The sequence below is a fragment of the Ailuropoda melanoleuca genome, chromosome 11 (assembly GCF_002007445.2).
Source record: "Ailuropoda melanoleuca isolate Jingjing chromosome 11, ASM200744v2, whole genome shotgun sequence".
Lineage (NCBI taxonomy): Eukaryota > Metazoa > Chordata > Mammalia > Carnivora > Ursidae > Ailuropoda > Ailuropoda melanoleuca.
In genome coordinates, this window is record NC_048228.1 from 39,735,958 (window position 1) to 39,756,445 (window position 20,488).

A 20,488-nucleotide genomic window follows, 5' to 3' on the forward strand; every position below is an offset into this window, starting at 1 on the left:
CACTTCGGTTATTGTATTCTTCAATTATGATTGGTTCTCTTGTATAATTTCCATCTCTTTGTTGAAAGCCCACTCATCCATTCTTCTCTGAAGTCCAAGTACCATTGTTATGACCATTACTTTGAACACTGTATGAGGTAGGTTGCTTATCTCCATTTTTTTTTCCTGAGAGTTGTCTTGTTCTTTCATTTGGAGAATATTCCTGTCTCCTCATTTGTTTGACCTTCTGTATTTCTATGAATTAGGCAGAATAGCAGCTTCTCCAAAACTGGAAGGAATGGCCTTGTGTATGGTCATCCCATGCCTGCTGACTTTGGTTAGCTGGCTAGAGCTATAGCAGGTACGGGCTGGGGGCCCTAAGGCACTCAGCACTGGGACAGTCCTGGTGGGATGGCTAGAGCTGAAATGGGCACAGGGCACAACCAGAGCCAGAGTTGGTGAAGGCCTGTGCAAAGGGCTCCCAGGGTACTTCACACTAGAAGTACCTAGGTGTAATAACTGGAGCAGAGGTGTGCCCAGCTGGGAGGTCTTGCGGCACTCCTTCCCGGGGTTTTGGCGAGACAACTTGAGCCAAAGCAGATTCAGGCCTGGAATGTTCTGGGATGCTTTGCACCTTGGTGAGACAGCAGTGAGACAGCTGTAGCTGTAGTGGGTGATGTTCAGGGGTGTCCCAGCATATGCCATACTGGGGCCACCTGGTGTAGTCACCTTTAAGGGATGGCCCAGATCCTGCCTCCATCGGCACTATCGAGGTGGAGGGGAGATGTAAACTGTGGTACTCACCTGCCTCTCAGACCCCAGAGTGTATTCTGCAGCTCCCCCACTGTTTGTTTGTTTGGTAGAGCTCTAGGGCTGGTTCCTTTATACTCTAATTTTAAACCATGTTTTGTTTTGTTTTCTGTGGTCTAGGTGCCCAGGGCTTGCCGAGGGTAGTGGGCTGGCTAGGGTTCCCAGACTCTCTCTGTGCTATCAAGGTGGAGGGGGAACATAAACAGTGGCACTTGCCAGCTTCTCCAACATCCCGCTGTTTGGTGGAGGGTTAGTTCCTTTGTATTCTAGTTACCCATTTAAGCCACAACTTTTTTCTGTCCCCCAGGCCAGACAAATCTGCTTACAATCCCTTAGCAGTCTCCCTCCCCACTGCAGTGCACAGCATCGGGATGGAGGCTCTTGTTACCGTGTCTCCTGCCGTTGTCTGTGCGGCCCCTCTAACCCTTGTGGAGGATTTGTTCAGTCACCCCTCAGTTGTTCTTCAGGAGGAACTGCTCTACAGACCAGTATAGACTTGGTGTGTCCATGGAGGGGTGACTTGAGGGTCTTCCTATGCCACCATTTTGGACCCTCCTTCCACGCACTCTTCTCTTCTACTTCTGCTGCCACTCCCACTGCTCTCAGAATGGGAAGGACTAATTCCTTCAAATGTAGGACTTTGACAAGTCCTGCCTGGCTACCGACTCAAGTTCCATTGCTTAGCCTGGCTCCTCAGCCCCAAAGCTACCTTCTTTACCCCCAAGTCTTACTTACCATTATTCTGTTTTCTCTTCAAATTGCTCCTGGCCCTTCCCTTCCATGTGAAATGCCTTTTCTCCCATCACAGCCTTCAGAAATCCCATCCATCCGTCACGCTACCTGCTCCCCCTACCTTGGGTCCCTAGTGCTTGGTCTTACTTTCTTATGACTGGAACCAAATTTGACATTATATTACTTGAGTAGATCATTCTTCTACTGAAAGCAAGCTATCTATTCTGCGATACAATAAGAAATAGTTTTAAGTTAAAACACCAAATTTATTGCATAATATTGAACTATATGCACACACATAGAAAATAAACATTTCATATAACTGTATATCTTTTTTAATCTTGTATTATAAAGACTGAAAAAACTACCAATTTAGCAATTGAAATAAGTTTTAAAAACAAAACAAAAAAGCAAAAATCTACATCCTTCATTGAGATCTGATGCTATATCACGGTTCATAAATACTTCATTTTATATAAATAAGTCTTTCCTCTAGTGACTAGGAATTTAAAATTAGGCTGACATGGATTCTTTGATCATGTAGAATTTTCTTATCCCATGATGAAGAAGGTTGAGCATGTCGTTATTTTTGATACATATATTTGCTCTAAACACAATCCCCCCTGAAATCCCACTGTAAACAAACATTTCAAATGCAATAAACAAAAGTCCCATAGTAAAGAATGTCCTTACGTGTTAGCAATTAGGGAAAAGGAAAAAAAAATAGAAATTTTGCAGTTTAAATAGAAATTAAAAAAATAGACTGCATGCATCCACTAGAAGGAGAGGAAGGGAGCATTAAGTCAGGTAACAATGGGATGAAGTAAGAGAGAAAGGGAAGGAGAGGAAGGAAAGAGAAAGAGGGCATAAATTGACAGGGAAAGAGGACAAGAAATTTATTATTTCTACTTTCCTTGGAGAAGATACTCTTAAAAAAAATTAATGCAACTTGCTCCAAAAGCGAGATAACCGAAGGAGGGGTGGTCTATCACCTCACCTTATTGTCAAAGGGAGCAACGCTAAGCTGCCCTGCACATCTTTAAGTAGGTCCAGGAACAGGCAGAGTCAGGGGGAGATTGCTAGTCCCTCAATAACTTCTTTTTAAAGCAAGATGTGTGCATAAAGGCTCCCATTAATTCTCAAGAGTTCAGCCAAAATAATGGACCCAGATTCAGCTTGCTGGACTTGGGACTTTCTGAAGTAGTCCTTGCCTCCTTAGTCCTTAGAGTAGGGCTGCAACAAGCCAGGAGCATGTCCAAGTCTGCAGAGAGAGGAGCCGTTCCACACGTGCAGGTGAGAAAGGACATATCAGTCAAATCATTCTTGCAGAGGAATGAGAAGGACAGGAAGCACTGTGAGGAAACAGCAGGGCTGAGAGAGACATTTGGGAAATGAGAGGTTAAAAACCCACTGCCATTTTCTCCAGCAGAGTGCAACATATTCACAAGTGCAAGGAACACTACTAGGTAATTTGGTTTAAAAACAAAAATGCCAAATTTTCACCCCATCCCCAACCCCTGATTTTTCAAAAAGGTTGTTTACTGCTACTCACAAGCCCAGAAACACATCAACCAGGTTCAGGATTCAAAAGTCCCAACCCACATAGACAATAAAAAAATAGAACTCCCTTCCCCATGGTTTTCTGTATGGGCCTCCATGTGGACACTGAGGAAGGGAGGGAAATCTGGGGCACACTGGGGAGCCTCAAGCCAAACTAAACCCTTCATAGTTGTCAAGGGCCTGGGTCAGCCGTGCACTCAGGATCTCTTTGCTGCTGTATTTGGGGAGATCAAGAAGGTTGTAGCAAGTGTGGGCCACGGGCAGGTACTCCTCCCCGCTGGCTGTGGACTGGATGACGATCTGCAGGCTCGCCATGCCATAGATGGGAATCCGATCGCTGCCCGTCAGGAACACTGAGGAGAAAGGGAAAGGGCATTACCAGCTACGCAGCTCCTCAGCCGCTCTCCGCAGCCCTCTGCGGAAAGGAGAGGAAGGCATGACACCCTGTGGCTCGCCTGAGAAGTACACTGTGATGTGCCAATACATACGGCATGAATATTCATCTACGTGTGTTCTTATAAAGCAAAAGAGACTGCATTGCAAATCCGGGGGTGGTTTTTTTGGTTTTATATGGACAAAAATTCTGTTTTTCACTGGTTCATTTCAGACCCTGATTATACACAGACACAAATCATCCATCCAAATGAAAGATGCCCTAAAATGCCCTCAAATAAAAATGGCCTCAATCAAATGGATGTCCTCATAAATATTATGAGCTCTCACAAAACCAGAGAGGAAAGGAATTCCTGATATAGGAAAAGAAGAGTCGACCTCAGGGGGAAGCCAGGAGGAAGACCATCATCTATGGGACCTCAAAGTCTCCTCTGGCCAAGGGTTTAGTGTGTATTCCCCTCCTGAGCTCATGAATATCCATTTGGGATCTGTTTGCTCCTTTCCCTAATTTTCTTAAACCAAAAGAGCGGACCATGATGTTATGTTAGACACTTCACTCTTGTAACACATTGTGACCTGGCAAAAAAAGAGAGAGCCCAACGCAGCTGTCTTTCCATGTTTTCTAGCAATACGTAACCTCAGAGTTAAATTGCTGGAAATTACTACAAACAAATCATTGGTTCAGGGGCACTTTCAAAAAGCCTATTACCTGAGGCTGTGGTATATAAACATTCTTGCCAATATCTGTAGTTACTAAAAATTTTCACAAGTCTAACGATTTCTGAACAGAAAAATTTCTTTTAAGGAAATCTCCATGACTGCGTTCCTCTTGGTTGTTACAGCCCTACGAGCTCCCTTGACAAACCTTCACCTGTCATTTGACTTACATGCCACTGATTCTCAAGAGCCAACTTAACGAGGCAGAGGAGAGGCAGGGCTTTTTTTTTTTTTTTTTAAAGCATTCTTGTGTGAGCCCGCCCCCTCCCTCCACTTCCTCTCATCCTTACTCCTTGGGAGCAGTAGAATCTGGGGGTATGTCTTCCACTGACATTAATATATGCTCATGCTTACAAAGCAAAAAGGACTGCCTTTCAAATCCTGTTGTTTCATTTTATACAGATAAAAATTTTATGCTATTCACTGGCAAATTTCTGACCCTGATTATATACAGACACAAAGATTAAAACTCTTTTTGAAAGGCTAAATTTGTTCACGTAAACTAGGCTTCATTCTTCTTTCCAAATGTATTACCCTTCTCAAGTGTCACCTAGCCAGTCACAAAGGACCAAATAGTGTATGATTCCATTTATGTGAAATGTCCAAAATAGGCACATCCACAGAGCCAGAAAGCAGATTGGTAAGAGTGGTCGGGTGAGGTGAAAGGTTGGGAGGAAATGGGGAATGACTGCTAATGAGTTCAAGGTTTCTTCTTGAGGTAATGAACATGTTCTAAAAATTACTGATAGTTTCACATCTCTGGAATATACTAAAAACCACTGAATTATATACACTTTGGGTGAATTGTATGCTTTGTGGATCATATCTCAATAAAGCTATTCTAAATCCTATCTCCCCAGTTATATCTGTAGCAGACACTGTAAAATTTTCAAAGCCCTGGGAGATAAGGGAAGTTAATCCTCTTAGATGTTATCAATGTAATATTTCATCATACTCACATAGAAAATAATATTTCTAAAGCAACTGAAAAAATGTTTTTTCTTTCATGCAACACATCCTGTTAGGCAGCAAATACAGAAGAACCACCTATGTTGGCCTGAGATCTCATTAAGACAAGAAGTGGAAAAATATTTCCCTCACTTACTCTTTTTCATTTAAAAGAGCTGGCCTTAGCCTACGGGCTGTATCCTCCCACACCATCTGCAACACCACAGTGTGGACAAACACCACATGAACATGACTGATACTTACGGAGAAACTTCTTCTTCTTTTCCAGTGGAAACTCATGAAATGTTTCCCAAAATAGTTTCACAGTGGGATGTGTGGCTGAATAATCACCCTTGTAGACGGCAGTCTGCCCAAAAACGACAAAAAGAAAAAAAACCCTATCTTAAAGAAGAGTAGTTTTATGGAGGACATATATTTGTGTACCATTTGCAGTTTCTGAGATAAGGAGGCCTCCAATTCCTCCTCAACCCCAGACCGCTTGGAAAGAGACCAGGCTCTGGGCCCACCTGGCCAGGCCACGGCTGCTTCCTCAGAAGTAAAGACAGCGCCGTCTCTACTTACCTCTTCTAGCTCCTGCCAGTTGTAGTTGCTGTTCCCCACCATCATAGCCCGCAGCTCGGAAGGCTGGAAGAGCTCAAGCACCTTGCCACCACACACCTTTAGGAAGCCACTGGAGAAGGCTGTGTACCATTCGTGAACTGAGATTTGGAAGACATAATTCACGTAAGCATCCACAAACTCCTGCCTGCCAGAAGACCAAAGAAATAGAATACAGTTAGCCCAAGTCTTGTGGAGGCCCTGAGGTGGAGAGAGATGAAAAATGGGATCTCGTCGAATTCTCACGCCAGGAAGCATCCCGGAGATGACCAGCCAGCCCGAGGACTCCACTGGCATTTCAGGTGATCTAGGGGCAGGGGAGACAGAGAGGAAGGGGAGGAGGCCAAGTAGGTGGAACCGTACGACTGACTTCATTTCACCCAAGGAGCTCCAGTTTTCATCCTTACTCTCCTCCTTAAAATTTAGTTTGGAAAAAAATACACTTTTTCTGCTCAAAGAAAAAGTCTAAGATCATGATTCTAGGCTTCGTCCCTTCTCTTCAGAAATGAGTGAAGTTAAAACCATCTGCTATTGGAATCCTCGCCTCTTCTAAAAGGTAATTTCATAACTCCTTTCTGGAAAGGACTGTCTTATATGATGGGTTCCATCTCATCAATAATCAGTCAAATGCAAACTAGGACAGTGACTTCCTGCAAGTGGGACTCACAGCGAGCTGGCTTCCTGGGCTGTTTAGTGTATAAGGGGCTGCTTTCCTGGGCAGGTGTCCACACGTTGCAGGTCAGAGTTCTATTTTTATATATGGTCTGGCCATCATCGTCTGTATGCACTCAGTCTCTCCCTAGTGGGAATGTCAACTCTGAACTGAGACACAAGCATCTGGGAGAATAAGTTGCCAATATCTAGAAAAGCTGACAATGTAAATACCCTTTAACTGAGCTACTCCACTACCAGGGGAGTGGCCGAGAGACGCTCGCATGAGTGCACAAGACCCGTACACAGATGGTCACCGCAGCATTTTCTTGTAATATAGAGAACTGGAAGACACAAAACTAAACATCCATTAATATGAGAATGGACCAAAAAAAGATGGTACGGTCGTAAGACAGAAACCATAAAGCACAGCATTTTAATGGAATTAAGTAGGCCCATATTTATCGAAATGAACAGAATCTCAAGAACAATGTTTTTGATTAAGTACTATGACAGCATTTATATAAGTTGGGTTTTTTTTTTTAACATTTTTTCTTTCCCTGCCATCAGTCCCATCTTGAATCAATTAACTGCATCATATGCAAACAAAGGACCAACTACTGACTGCTCAGTTAGCGGGCCATCATCAGTTTGTTGTTTTTTTTTTTAACATTTATAACACTATAAGAGGCAGTGGCTCTGCTACTTACATCTTGTGACCCTTGGATAAGTTATTTAATCTCTCTGTGCCTCAATCCCTTCATCTGTAAAATGGGAAAAATAAGAGTATATAACCCATGGGACTGTCACAAAAATTAAATGAGTTAATACATGTAAAAGTTCTTAGAACCAAGGCTGCTTTGTAAATACTAGCACTTATTATTATATGGCTTATGGCTATAAGATTTTATTATGAGTGTGAAATTGTATATATGGTGTAGGTAAAAAATGGGTAATTTTTTAAAATAATAGAATTAATTAATGGGTCTTAATATACATATTATAAAAGTATAAAAACATGAAAGAAGAGGCATCGACTTTATCAGTGTTTTACCTGAGTGAGAAAGGAGGGTGGAAGAGAGGAAGGGAGTAAGAGGATACACAGGAATCTCGGTCACTGTTTTATTACAAAATCTGAAGCAAATACTGTTTACTCTGGTTCATAGATACAAAGATGTCTGTCATTTTAGTCTACTTTTCTGTATGTAAATTTTTTTCTAATTAAAAAAATCTGACATTATGAAGACAGACCCTTTCTACTTTTCCTTCACTGTAATATACTACTTCATAAAACTACCCTTATCTGGGTTTCCTTCAAGCAAACACTTCTTCCACGGCCACCATCCCCACCCCGAACTAACCAAAAGGCAGTGTCCTATAGCTGAGAAGTAAAGCAGAGAGGGATTCACATCCAGGCCCTGCCATGTCCTCGGTGCTCATACTAAGCCTCTCTTTTCTCATCTTTAAAATGGGGCAAATGGGGGCGCCTGGGTGGCACAGTCGTTAAGCATCTGCCTTCGGCTCAGGGCGTGATCCCAGAGTCCTGGGATCAAGCCCCACATCAGGCTCCTCCGCTGGGACTGCTTCTTCCTCTCCCACTCCCCCTGCCTGTGTTCCCTCTCTCGCTGGCTGTCTCTCTGTCAAATACATTAAAAAAAAAAAAATCTTAAAAAAATAAAATAAAATAAAATAAAATAGGGTAAATGTTCCATTTTTAAAATAAAAGCCACTAATACGGAAAGATTATCATACACCTTAACCACAGATGCTAAAAGTTTCTTACACTGCACCCACAGTACTACCTTCCTAAAGCCCATTAGATAAAACGAAGAGGATCTTCCTGGTACAACTGCCTCAGAGAATCACCATCAACGTGATTCCTTATTCTAGACGGTGATGGCTAATTTTATGTGTCCACTTGGCTGAGCTACAGTAGCCAGTTACTTAGTCACACACCAGTCAAGATGCTGCCGGGAAGGTATTTTTTAGTAGAATTAACACCTGAATCAGTAGCCTCTAAGTAAAGCTGATTATTCTTCATAATGTGGGTGGCCCTCATCCAATCAGCTGAAAGCCTTAAAAGACTGAGGTCCTCCACAACCTCCAAAGAGGAAGGAATTTGGCCTCCACACTGCCATATCCATTCCTGCCAGAATTTTCAGCCTGCCAGCCTGCTCTGAAGATTTCCAACTTGCCAGCCTCACCATCATGTAAGTAGACACCCGGGGATCAGTATCTCTTTTTGTCTTTCTCTGTACATGTATGCACATGCACACGTGTATGTTGCCTTTGAGCTGGGACATCAGTGTCTTCCTGCCCACAGACTGTAACAGAAGCATCAGCCCCTCCTGAGTCTCAAGCCTGCCTGCCTTTGGACTAGTAGAGCTACAACCACTGCTCTCCTGGGCCTGCAGCTTGCTGACGGCAGATCCTGGGCCTCATCTGCTTGCATTTACATACGTGAACACGTGTGTGCACACGCACACCCCCACTCCCTGTTGGTTCTGTTTCTCCGGAGAACCCTGACTACTATATCATGTAAATATCATCTAAATTAGATATGGGTGAGACTCGGAGTTTGATTAATCCTGAGGTAAAATTCTTCAACAGCTGGGAACTTGCATAGATAGGGGTGTGTGTGTGTGTGTGTGTGTGTGTACACGGGTATAAGTATATATGTAGGTATATACATCTCCTACTGGCTCTGTCTGGAGAAGCCTAATACAGATTTCGGTACCGGGAAGTGAGGTACTGTAAGAGCAGCTATCTATAAATGTAGACTGACTGGGGGTAACAGGTAGAGGCTGTCCGAGTTTTGAGGCAGCTGATAAAAGCCTATACTGCTTTGAAGAGACAGTTGATAGACACAGTGAAGGAGATCCCGGTGAAGCTCAGAAAGAAAGAGGAGAGCTGTAGAGAAAGCTTTTGTTCTCAGAAAATAAACATACATCACTAACAGAATTTGGCAAGAAGTATGAATATTAAAATGCTTCTGGTGAAGTCGCAGACAGAAATGGGGAACATGTTATTTACCGGAAATTAGAGGAAAGGCAATCTTGTTATAAAGTGGCAAAGAACTTGGCCAAATTGTGTTCTAGTGTTTTGGAGAACTTGTCAGTGATAAACTTGGATATTCAACTTAGGAGATTTCCTAGCAAAGTACTGAAGGTGTGGTCCGGTTTCTTCATACTGCTCATAGTAAAATGAAGGAAGAAAGGGATAAACTGAAGGAGGAACTGTTAAGCAGAAAGGAACTAGAACTTCAACGTTTGGAAAATTCTTAGCCTATCCAGAAAACACCTTCTGGAAACAGGGCCAACAGTACAGCTGAAAAATGGTTTGCTGAAGAGATCAAGCATGTGGATTCATGAATCCTATCAATCATCTCAGCAGAAGCTAGGAATAGAAAGGTGGTTATCCAGGAAAGATCTGTGAAGAACCCCCTTGTCAGATGACTTGGGCCCCCATGAATTGCCTGGGAAGCCAACAAAGTTTTTTGTTTTTGTTTTGCTTTTTTAAAGATTTTGTTTATTTATTTGACAGAGAGAGAGACAGCCAGCGAGAGAGGGAACACAAGCGGGGGGAGTGGGAGAGGAAAAAGCAGGCTCCCAGCGGAGGAGCCTGATGTGGGGCTCGATCCCAGAATGCCGGGATCACGCCCTGAGCCGAAGGCAGACGCTTAATGACTGAGCCACCCAGGCACCCCTTTTTGTTTTTGTTTTTAATTTAAGAATAGAAGCACTGCGAGTTTACACCAAAGAGGCAGAGCTGGACAAAATGAAGGACGGCTGTTGGGCTTCTGGGATTCTACTGGTATGAAATGAGCCTACAGAACCAATTGACTGCAAATAGGTGTTATCTTTTAAGAAAAGGGAAAAATGGCCCCAAAGGCAAATCAGAGTCCAGTGAGCCTATCACTGCCACCATGGGTATAGGTTGAGAAACCAGGACCAGTAACTCAGAGTAGGAACACCACCCCTGAGGGCCAGAGGACACAGCCTAGACCCAAAGAGGATTATTTTCCAAGCCTCAAAATCTAGTGAAATTTTCCCTGCTAGGTTCAAGACTTGCTTGGGACCTATGACCTCTTTCCTCCTGATGTCTCCCTTTTATAATGGGAATGTCCATCCTACACCCATGCCCACGATCATATCTGGAAACAGATAACTTGTCTGGCTTCACAGCTGTGGAAGAAATTACCTCAGGATTAATCAAACTTATTCAGATGATATTTACATGATATATTATCCAAGGTTCTCCAGAGAAACAGAACTAGTAGGGGTGTGTGTGCACACATATATACATGTATATCAATGTAGGCAGACAAGCCTCAAGATTGGCAGTCAGCAAGCTGCACACCCAGGAGAGCAGTGGTTGTAGCTCTACTAGTCCAAAGGCAGGCAGGCTTGAGACTCAGGAGGGGCTGATGCTTCTGTTAATCTGTGGGCAGGAAAACACTGATGTCCCAGCTCAAAGGCAGTCAGGCAGGAGTACCTCTTACTCAGTCTTTTTGTTCTGTTCAGGCCTTCAACTGATGAGACCCATGCACATCAGGGACAGCAATCTGTTTTACTCAATTTCCCATTCAGATGTTAACCTCACCCAGAGACACCCTAACAGACATACCCAGAGTAATATCTGACCAATTATCTGGGTACCCCATAACCCAGCCAAGTTGACACCTAAAATTAACCATCATGAATGAGACTTTGGACTTAGAGTTGATGCTGGAATGGGTAAAGACTTTGGGGGATGTTAGAATACGGTGAATGTATTTTGTAGCTGAGAAGGACATAACTTTTGGGGACTGGAGGATGCAGTGTTATGAGTTGGACTGTGTCCCCCTAAAATTCATATTTTGAAGTTCTAACCCTCAGTACCTCAGAAGGTAGCCTTATTTAGATATAGGATCTTTACAGAGGTAATCAAGTTAAAATCAGGTCATCAGGCTGAGCCCTATCAAACAGGACCAGTGTCTTTATAAGAAGGGAAAATTTGGACACAGAAACATGCACAGAGGGAAGACAATGGGAAGAAACAAAAGGAGAAGATGGCCATCTGCAAGCCAAGGAGAGAAGCCTCAGAAGGAATCAACCTTGCCAACACGTTGTTCTTGAAATGAGATAGTAAATCGTTAAACCACTTAGTGGTTTACATTATTATAGCAGCCCTAGCAAACTCATACAGAGACTCTAATCTCTATATGTCTATATGTCAATTAGTATTGCTCTCAACAGTCTTTTTTTTTTTTTAAGATTTTATTTATTTATTTGACAGAGATAGAGACAGCCAGCGAGAAAGGGAACACAAGCAGGCGGAGCGGGAGAGGAAGAAGCAGGCTCATAGCGGAGGAGCCTGATGTGGGGCTCAATCCCATAACACCGGGATCACGCCCTGAGCCGAAGGCAGACACTTAACCGCTATGCCACCCAGGCGCCCCTCAACACAGTCTTTTCTTTTATAATGATCATTAACAGTTATAGAGTGTATTAGGAGCTAGTCACAGCAAAAGATTCTTAGATACACACCATCTTGGTGAATATTCAAACCTATCCTTTGAGTGACAGTATGAGAATTATGTCCCAATAAAAATAAATACACGCAAATTTTAAAACAACAGCTTTCTGAGATTGCAGAGATAAATTTTCGATTATTTTCCATTTTCAAAAATTTTCAAGTAAATTCTCATTATTCCAATTTCAGAACTGAATCCAAGACAAATAAGTAGTACATGGACAGGGACAGAACCTGAAGCCAGATGTCTGAATACAGACCTGTACTCCCAACCATCTCACCTACGCGTCCTCCCTTTGCCCTGCCTTGATTCTTTCATTTCCAATGTGACAGCTACATGAGGAATTACAATACGTTGAGATCAGGGTTTCACAACATGATAGCTCATCTACATCATTCACAGTTCTGTGCTACTGCAGCCCCGATTATATACTAGAGTCCCTAAAGCCCACAAAATGAGACAACATTTTAAATGAGGTGACATTTTAAAACACTTAAATTTAAAAGAGCAAGTACTATATCCATTGCCAATGGTTTTTAAAAGTCTGAATTCAAACTATAGTAAGGGTCTTTGAAAATGTTTGCTAAGCTGATTCTGAAATTAATATAGAAAGGTAAAGTAACTAGAAGAGCCAAAACAATTTTGAAAAAGAACAAAGTCAGAGAACTGAACATTACCTAATTTCATGACTTACTATAAAGTTACAGCTGTCAAGTGTAGTGTTGGTGAAAGGACAGGCCTATAAGTCAATGCAACAGAATCAGAAAGCCCAGAAATAAACCCACACAAATATGGTCAATTAATTCTCAAAAACTTTGCAGAAGCAATTCAGCAGATAGTGTTGTCAATAAATGGTGTTGGATCAACACGATACCATATGCAAAAGGTATATATCCATATACCTCACACCATTATAAAAGCTAACTCAATAAGGATCACAGTCTAAATGTAAAAATTAAAGTTATAAAACTTCTAAAAGAAAACATAGGGTGCTCAATTCGGCAGCACATATACTACAACTGGAATGATACAGAGAAGATTAGTATGGCCCCGTCACTAAGGATGACACGCAAATTCGTGAAGCATTCCATATTTTTCTTTCAATAGTTACTCTGATTGTAAATGTGCTAAATGCTCCAATCAAAAGACACAGGGTATCAGACTGGATAAAAAGCAAGGCCCATTGATATTCTGTCTACAAGAGACTCCATTTAGACCCTAAGACACCTCCAGATTGAAAGTGAGGGGGTGGAGAACCATTTTTCATGCTAATGGACATCAAAAGAAAGCTGGAGTAGTAATCCTTATATCAGACAAATTAGATTTTAAACCAAAGACTGTAATAAGAGATGAGGAAGGACACTATGTCATAATTAAAGGGTCTATCCAACAAGAAGTTCTAAGAATTATAAATATTTATGCCTCTAACATGGGAGCAGCCAATTATATAAACCAACTAATAACAAAATTAAAGAAACACATTGATAATAATACAATAATAGTAGGGGACTTTAACACCCCACTCACTGCAATGGACAGAGCATCTAAGCAGAAGATCAACAAGGAAACAAGGGCTTTGAATGACACACTGCACCAGATGGACTTTACAGATATATTCAGAGCATTCCATCCTAAAGCAACAGAATACACACTCTTCTCGAGTACACATGGACATTCTCCAGAATAGTTCACATACTGGGTAACAAATCAGGTCTCAACCAGTACCAAGAGACTGGGATCATTCCCTGCATATCTTCAGTCCACAGTGCTTTGAAACTTGAACTCAATCACAAGAGGAAATTTGGAAGGAACTCAAATACTTGGAGGTTAAAGAGCATCCTACTAAAGAATGAATGGGTCAACCAGAAAATTAAAGAAGAATCAAAAAAAAATTCATGGAAACAAATGAAAATGAAAACAAAACTGTTCAAAACCTTTGGGATGCAGCAAAGGCAGTCCAAAGAGGGAAATCCATAGCAATACAAGGCTTTCTCAAGAAACAAGAAAAGTCTCAAATACACAACCCACCCCTACACCTAAAGGAGCTGGAGAAAGAACAGCAAATAAAGCCTAAACCATGCAGGAGACAGGAATAAAGATTAGAACAGAAATCAATGAAACAGAAACTAAAAGAACAGCAGAACAGATCAATGAAACTAGGTGCTGGATCTTTGAAAGAACTAATAAGATCAAGAAACCCCTGGCCAGAGTTATCCAAAAGAAAAGAGAAAGGACCCAAATTATTAAAACCATGAATTAAAGAGATCAAAACCAACACCAAAGAAATACAATTATAAGAACATATGAGCAACTATATGCCAAAAAATTAGGCAATCTGGAAGAAAAGGATGCACTCCTAGAGACATATAAACTACCAAAACTGAAACAGGCAGAAATAGAAAACCTGAACAAACACATAACCAGCAAAGAAATTTAAACAGTAATCAAAAATCTCCCAAGAAACAAGAGTCCAGAATATCAAGATGGCTTCCCAGGGGAATTCTACCAAACATTTAAAGAAGAATAATACCTATTATCTGAAGCTGTTTCAAAAAACAGAAATGGAAGGAGAACTTCCAAACTCTTTCTGTGAGGCCAGCTTTACCTTCATCCCAAAACCAGACAAAGATGCCACCAAAAAGGAGAATTACAGACCAATATCCCTGATGAACATGGATGCAAAAATTCTCACCAAGATACTAGCCGATAGGATCTAACAGTACATTAAAAAGGATTATTCACCACGACCAAGTGGGATTTATTCCTGGGCTGCAAGGGTGGTTCAACACCCAAAAATCAAACATGACACAATATATTAATAAAAAAAGGACAAGAAACATATGATCCTCTCAATAGATGCAGATAAGGCATTTGACAAAGTACAGCACCTTTTCTTGATTAAAACTCTGTACAGTGTAGGGATAGAAGAAACATACCTCAATATCATAAAAGCCATATATGAAAAGCCCACAGCAAACATCATTCTCAATAGGGAAAAACTGAGAGCTTTTCACCTAAGGTCAGGAACACGGCAGGGATGCCCACTCTTAAAACTGTTGTTCAACACAGTACTAGAAGTCCTAGCCTCAGCAATCAGACAACAAAAAGAAATAAAAAGCATTCAAATTGGCAAGGAAAAAGTCAAACTCTCACTCTTCACAGATGACATGATACTCTACGTGGAAAACCCAAAAGATTCCACCCCAAAATTGCTAGAACTCATACAGGAATTCAGTAAAGTGGCAGGATACAAAATCAATGCACAGAAATCAGTTGCATTTCTATACACTAACAGTGAGACAGAAGAAAGAAATTAAGGAATTGATCCCATTTACAATTACACCAAAAACCATAAGATACCTAGAAATAAACCTAACCAAAGAAGCAAAGGATCTGGACTCTGAAAGCTATAAAACACCCATGAAAGAAATTGAGAAAGACACAAAGAAATGGAAAAATGTTCCATGTTCATGGATTGAAAGATCAAATATCATTAAAATGTCTATGCTTCCCAGAACAATCTATACATTCAATGCAATCTCTATCAAAATACCATCAACATTTTTCTTAGAGCTGAAACAAATAATCTTAAAAGTTGTATGGAACCAGAAAAGACCCCTAATAGCCAAAGAAATGTTGAAAAAAGAAAAGAAAAAAAAAAAAAAAGCTGCTGGCATCACAATGCCTGACTTCAAACTCTATTACAAAGCTGTAATTATCAAGATGGTATGGTACTGGCACAAAAACAGACACATAGATCAATGGAACAGAAAAGAAAACCCAGAAATGGACCCTCTACTCTGTGGTCCACTTATCTTCAACAAATGGTGAATATCCAATGGGGAAAAAGTCTCTTCAACAAATGATGTTGGGAAAATTGGACAGCCACATGCAGAAAAATGAAACTGGACTATTTTCTTACACCGTACACAAAATTAAATTCAAAGTGGATGAAAGACCTAAATCTGAGACAGAACAGCAACAAAATCCTAGAAGAGAACACAGACAGCAACCTCTTTGACCTCAGGCACAGCAACTTCTGGCTAGACATGTCTCCAAAGGCCAAGGGAAACAAAGGCAAAAATGAGCTATTGGGACTTCATCAAGATAAAAAGCTTTTGCATAGCAAAGGAAACAGCTGACAAAACGAAAACAATCGACAGGGGCGCCTGGGTGGCACAGCGGTTAAGCGTCAGCCTTCGGCTCAGGGCGTGATCCCGGCGTTATGGGATCAAGCCCCACATCAGGCTCCTCTGCTATGAGCCTGCTTCTTCCTCTCCCACTCCCCCTGCTTGTGTTCCCTCTCTCACTGGCTGTCTCTATCTCTGTCGAATAAATAAATAAAATCTTTATAAAAAAAAAAAAAGACAATCAACAGAATGGGAGAAGATTTTTGCAAATGTTTTATCAGATAAAGGGTTAATATCTAAAATCTATAAAGAATTTATCAAACTCAACACCCAAAGAACAAATAATCCAATCAAGAAATGGGCAGAAGACATGAACAGACATTTCTCCAAAGAAGACATACAAATAGCCAACATGAAAAATGACACATGAAAAATGCTCTATACCACTCAGCATCACGGAAATACAAATCAAAACCACAATGAGATACCACCTCACACCAGTGAGAATGGCTAAAATTAAAAGTCAGGAAACAGGGGCGCCTGGGTGGCACAGCGGTTAAGCGTCTGCCTTCGGCTCAGGGCGTGATCCCGGCGTTATGGGATTGAGCCCCACATCAGGCTCCTTCGCTATGAGCCTGTTTCTTCCTCTCCCACTCCCCCTGCTTGTGTTCCCTCTCTCGCTGGCTGTCTCTGTCTCTGTCAAATAAATAAATAAAATCTTTAAAAAAAAAAAAAAAGTCAGGAAACAACAAATGTTGGTGAGGATGTGGAGAAAGTGGAACCCTCTTACACTGTTGGTGGGAATGCAAGCTGGTACAGCAACTCTGGAAAACAGCATGGAGGTTCCTCAAAAAGTTGAAAATAGAACTACCCGATGACCCTGTAATTGCAGTACAAGTTATTTACCCCAAAGATACAAATGTAGTTATCAGAAAGGACACCTACACTCCAATGTTTATAGCAGCAATGTCCACAATAGCCAAACTGTGGGAAGAGCCCAGGTGTCGATCGACAGATGGATGGATAAAGAAGATGTGGTAGACCTATATAAGATGGAATATTACTCAGCCATTGAAAATCTTGCTATTTGCAATGATGTGGATGGAACTGGAGGGTGAAATAAGTCAATCAGAGGAAGAATTATCATATGATTTCATTCATATGTGGAATTTAAGAAACAAAACAGAGGAGCATAGGTAAGAGAGGGAAAAATAAAACAAGATGTAATCAGAGAGGGAGACAAACCATATGAGACTCTTAATCATAGGAAACAAACAAACATAGGAGGGGAGGGGAGGATGGGGTAACTGGGTGATGGGCATTAAGGAGGGCATGTGATGTAATGAGCACTAGGTGTTATATGCAACTGATGAATCACTGAACTCTACCTCTGAAACTGATAATATATGTTAATTAATTGAATTTAAATTAAAAAAGAAAATAAAGAAAAAAAGAAAACACAGGAACAAATTTTTATGGCCTTGGATTTGGCAAAGGTCTCTTAGACATGACACCAAAAGCCCAACCCATAAAAGAAAAAAAAAATTATCAAAATTTTAAATTTCTGGTTTTTGAAGAAAAAGACAAGCCATGGACTGGAAGAAAGTATTTCACAAGGACTCATATCTAGAATATATAAAATCATTTAAAAAGAAGAAAATAAAAACTCAGAAAATGAGCAAAATATATAAGCTGACATGTCATCAAAGAAGATCTATGAATGACACATACATACATAGAAGATACTCTACATCATTAGCCATTAAGGATACCACACACACAGCTATCAGACTGGGGGGAAAAGCACAAGGACACCAAATGCTGTTGAAGTGCAGAGTAACTGTAACTCATACATTGCTGGTGTGAAAGCAAAATGGTGTAGTCACCTTGGAAAACTGTGGAACTTTCTTAAAAAGTTAAATATACATCTACCATATGACCGAACGGAACTACTTCAGGTATGTATCCAAGAGAAATAAAAACTTAGGTTCACTGCAGCATTGTTTGTAATCACAAAAAATTAGAAACAACCCAAGTGGGAATATCCCTCAGCAACAAAAAGGAACAAACTACTCATGCACACAATATCATGTATGAATATGCTGAGTGAAAAAGGCCAGACTCAAAAGTCCACACACAGATGCTTCCATTTATAGGGCATTCTGGAAAAGAACAATTTTAGGGATGATCAGTGATCACCAGGGCTGACAGTAAGGGAAGGACTGTGAAGGGGTTTTTTGGGATGATGTTACTGTTCTACACCTGAATTAATGTAGTGTTTATATGACAGTATTTGCCAAAGCAAAGAATGAATTTTATTATGCATCAATCAAATTATATTTTATTATACATAAAATATATTTACTTATTATATGTGAATTACATCTCAATAGAACAGACCTTTTTGAAAAAAGTAACCTAGCTTAACACTAAATTTTAAGATTTTTTAAGACAGCAACATAAAAATCCTGAAAGATGAACACATCCTATTTGTTTCAAGCAAGTCCAGTAGGTCAAATAGATTTTATTAAAATTTGGGCTGTCACAACTTCTATAATATAGGCATTAGAAAGCCGTTTCTCCCTCTGATTCTGCCAATCAAGTAATATATATATAGTAACAAAATATTTATTTCACTTTATTTTTCTGCTTCTAAGTTCCTCATCTTTAAAATGTGAAAAAGCATTCCTAACCTCCAGGTACCTGTAACCATCAAGAGATAAAAAATGGAATATATGGACTAGGAGTGCTAACAACATGGACTCCATCTTTGGTCCTCCATCTTATTCATGTTTGCTCAGTGACCACCTTTGGGGCTACACGTTTCAGGTCCCTTGGAAATTAAATATACATACTCTAGAATTTCCCACCAAGGCCAGGATAGGGGAGGCCCGTTTTGGCCTCCCATGAATCTGTCAGAGATAACATGGTTTTTCCCCATCCTGATGCACAGGTGGTATCACAAGATCGAATTAAAGGTTAGCTATCACTTAAGTGCACGCAAGCCCTTTGAGGTGTATGCAAACCCTTCCATCTCACCACAGTGCCCTTCTGTGTGTCTCCTCACTCTATAAAATCTGGGCACTAAGGTCTGGATTTTGCGGAGAGTAACTATGCAACCACCACGGCTTGTCCTCTGCCTGAACTCCCCATCAGTAAGTTACCCTGAATAAAACTCTGTCAACTGTTTGGAGTAGCCTCTTCATATTCTGATCTCAAAGTGCCTTCTCAGTTTGGGGGATACTCTACTGTCTCTCCACTTTCTAACAATGGGTCATACATAGAATATGTATAGTGTCAGCCAACTAAATACAGATGTATTATCACATTAAATTCCATCAGAGCTAAAACTGAAATATCAGCCTTAATAATAAAACCCACTACAAATGGTAACAGAAAAGAGGAAAGTAAATTATCTGGAGAATTAAGAAAGTAAAATAGACAACAAGAATCACAAATGCATAAACAAAAAAACCTAGAACGTTTGTTAATGGGAATATATTGGGCTTTTCATAAGTGGTTCCTTTCTTTGGGTAAGGGCTCAAAAATATCCTTTTAAAGGGGAATATTATTGCAGGTTATCTTTGCATATTAATGATGCAATTATTTTGTAAAAAAAAAAAAAACCACTAAAACACATCAAGTGCTTGCCAAGTGTCAGCACTAAGTGCCTTACATATTATTAATTAACTTAATATTCATAAAAACCATAAGATAACACCAAATGTACTTTGGGAAGTAATTTCATATTGATAGAAGAGCCTCAGCAAGTCCCAATATAGTGAAAGAAAAACATTTAAATCAATAACGCTGATTCGTAAGGAATCCCTGGAAGGATCATTTGAATTCTTCCATATCTAAAATATGTGCCCTCATCCTTATTCAGAAGCTATCATTTGGTCTTATAAGCAAGGTAAGGAAGTAAATAAAATGACTACTCACTTTGCTATTAGAGGAGGAGATTTCTCTTTTTTGATATATTTTTTTTAACGTTCTCAGATACAAATCACCAGCAAAACCACAAAGCAGATGCTGAACTGTGGAGTGCCTTGGGAGACAATGTCTGTGAGCGCACAGGCGTGTCTGTGAGACCCCAATGAACAGTGGTACTTAACACATGCTTTAACGTGAATAAGACGCGGTCCCTGCCCTGGGCCCCAGGCGTTAGAAGGCCTTGCTTTTCTTTGGCCGTTCTCCAGCTTTATTCCTGCCCGCAGGCTAAGACTCTGAGGGAACTTCTAGAACACACTCCGGAATACCAAGGGTCCTGAGATTACCTATCCAAATGGTTCCAAAACTGCTCCCAAGGCCCTTCTTGCTAAGAGACCTTGCCACCAATATAGATGCCGCTAAGCTGAGGAATGACCAAGTAGGGCTGTCGCGTGGGCACACGGACGTACAAGCTGCCCTCTCTACACACATGCACCCAGGTCCC

The 20,488-nt window shown here is 40.8% G+C and overlaps 1 protein-coding gene and 2 non-coding genes across 8 annotated transcripts in view; 1 reads left to right on the top strand and 2 right to left on the bottom strand.

Annotated features, from left to right (window-relative positions):
• Nucleotides 1-1,765: 1,765 nt before the first annotated feature.
• The window catches only part of HERC3 (HECT and RLD domain containing E3 ubiquitin protein ligase 3), a 118,187-nt gene continuing 99,464 nt past the window's right edge, over nucleotides 1,766-20,488 (bottom strand). For all 6 annotated transcript variants that reach the window (XM_034671526.1, XM_034671522.1, XM_034671524.1 and 3 more), the window contains 3 exons: nucleotides 5,722-5,905; nucleotides 5,404-5,506; nucleotides 1,766-3,434 (listed from right to left, as the gene is read on the bottom strand). In XM_034671526.1, coding sequence (XP_034527417.1) covers nucleotides 3,226-3,434; nucleotides 5,404-5,506; nucleotides 5,722-5,905 — 496 coding nt within the window. In that variant the 3' untranslated portion in view covers nucleotides 1,766-3,225. The remainder of the gene's footprint in view (nucleotides 3,435-5,403; nucleotides 5,507-5,721; nucleotides 5,906-20,488) is intronic.
• Nucleotides 6,968-7,063, bottom strand: LOC117804504. The gene has a single exon (XR_004628988.1). It is a non-coding gene; the product is annotated as a small nucleolar RNA SNORD21 (small nucleolar RNA).
• On the top strand, nucleotides 12,913-13,020 carry LOC117804542. The gene has a single exon (XR_004629018.1). It is a non-coding gene; the product is annotated as a U6 spliceosomal RNA (small nuclear RNA).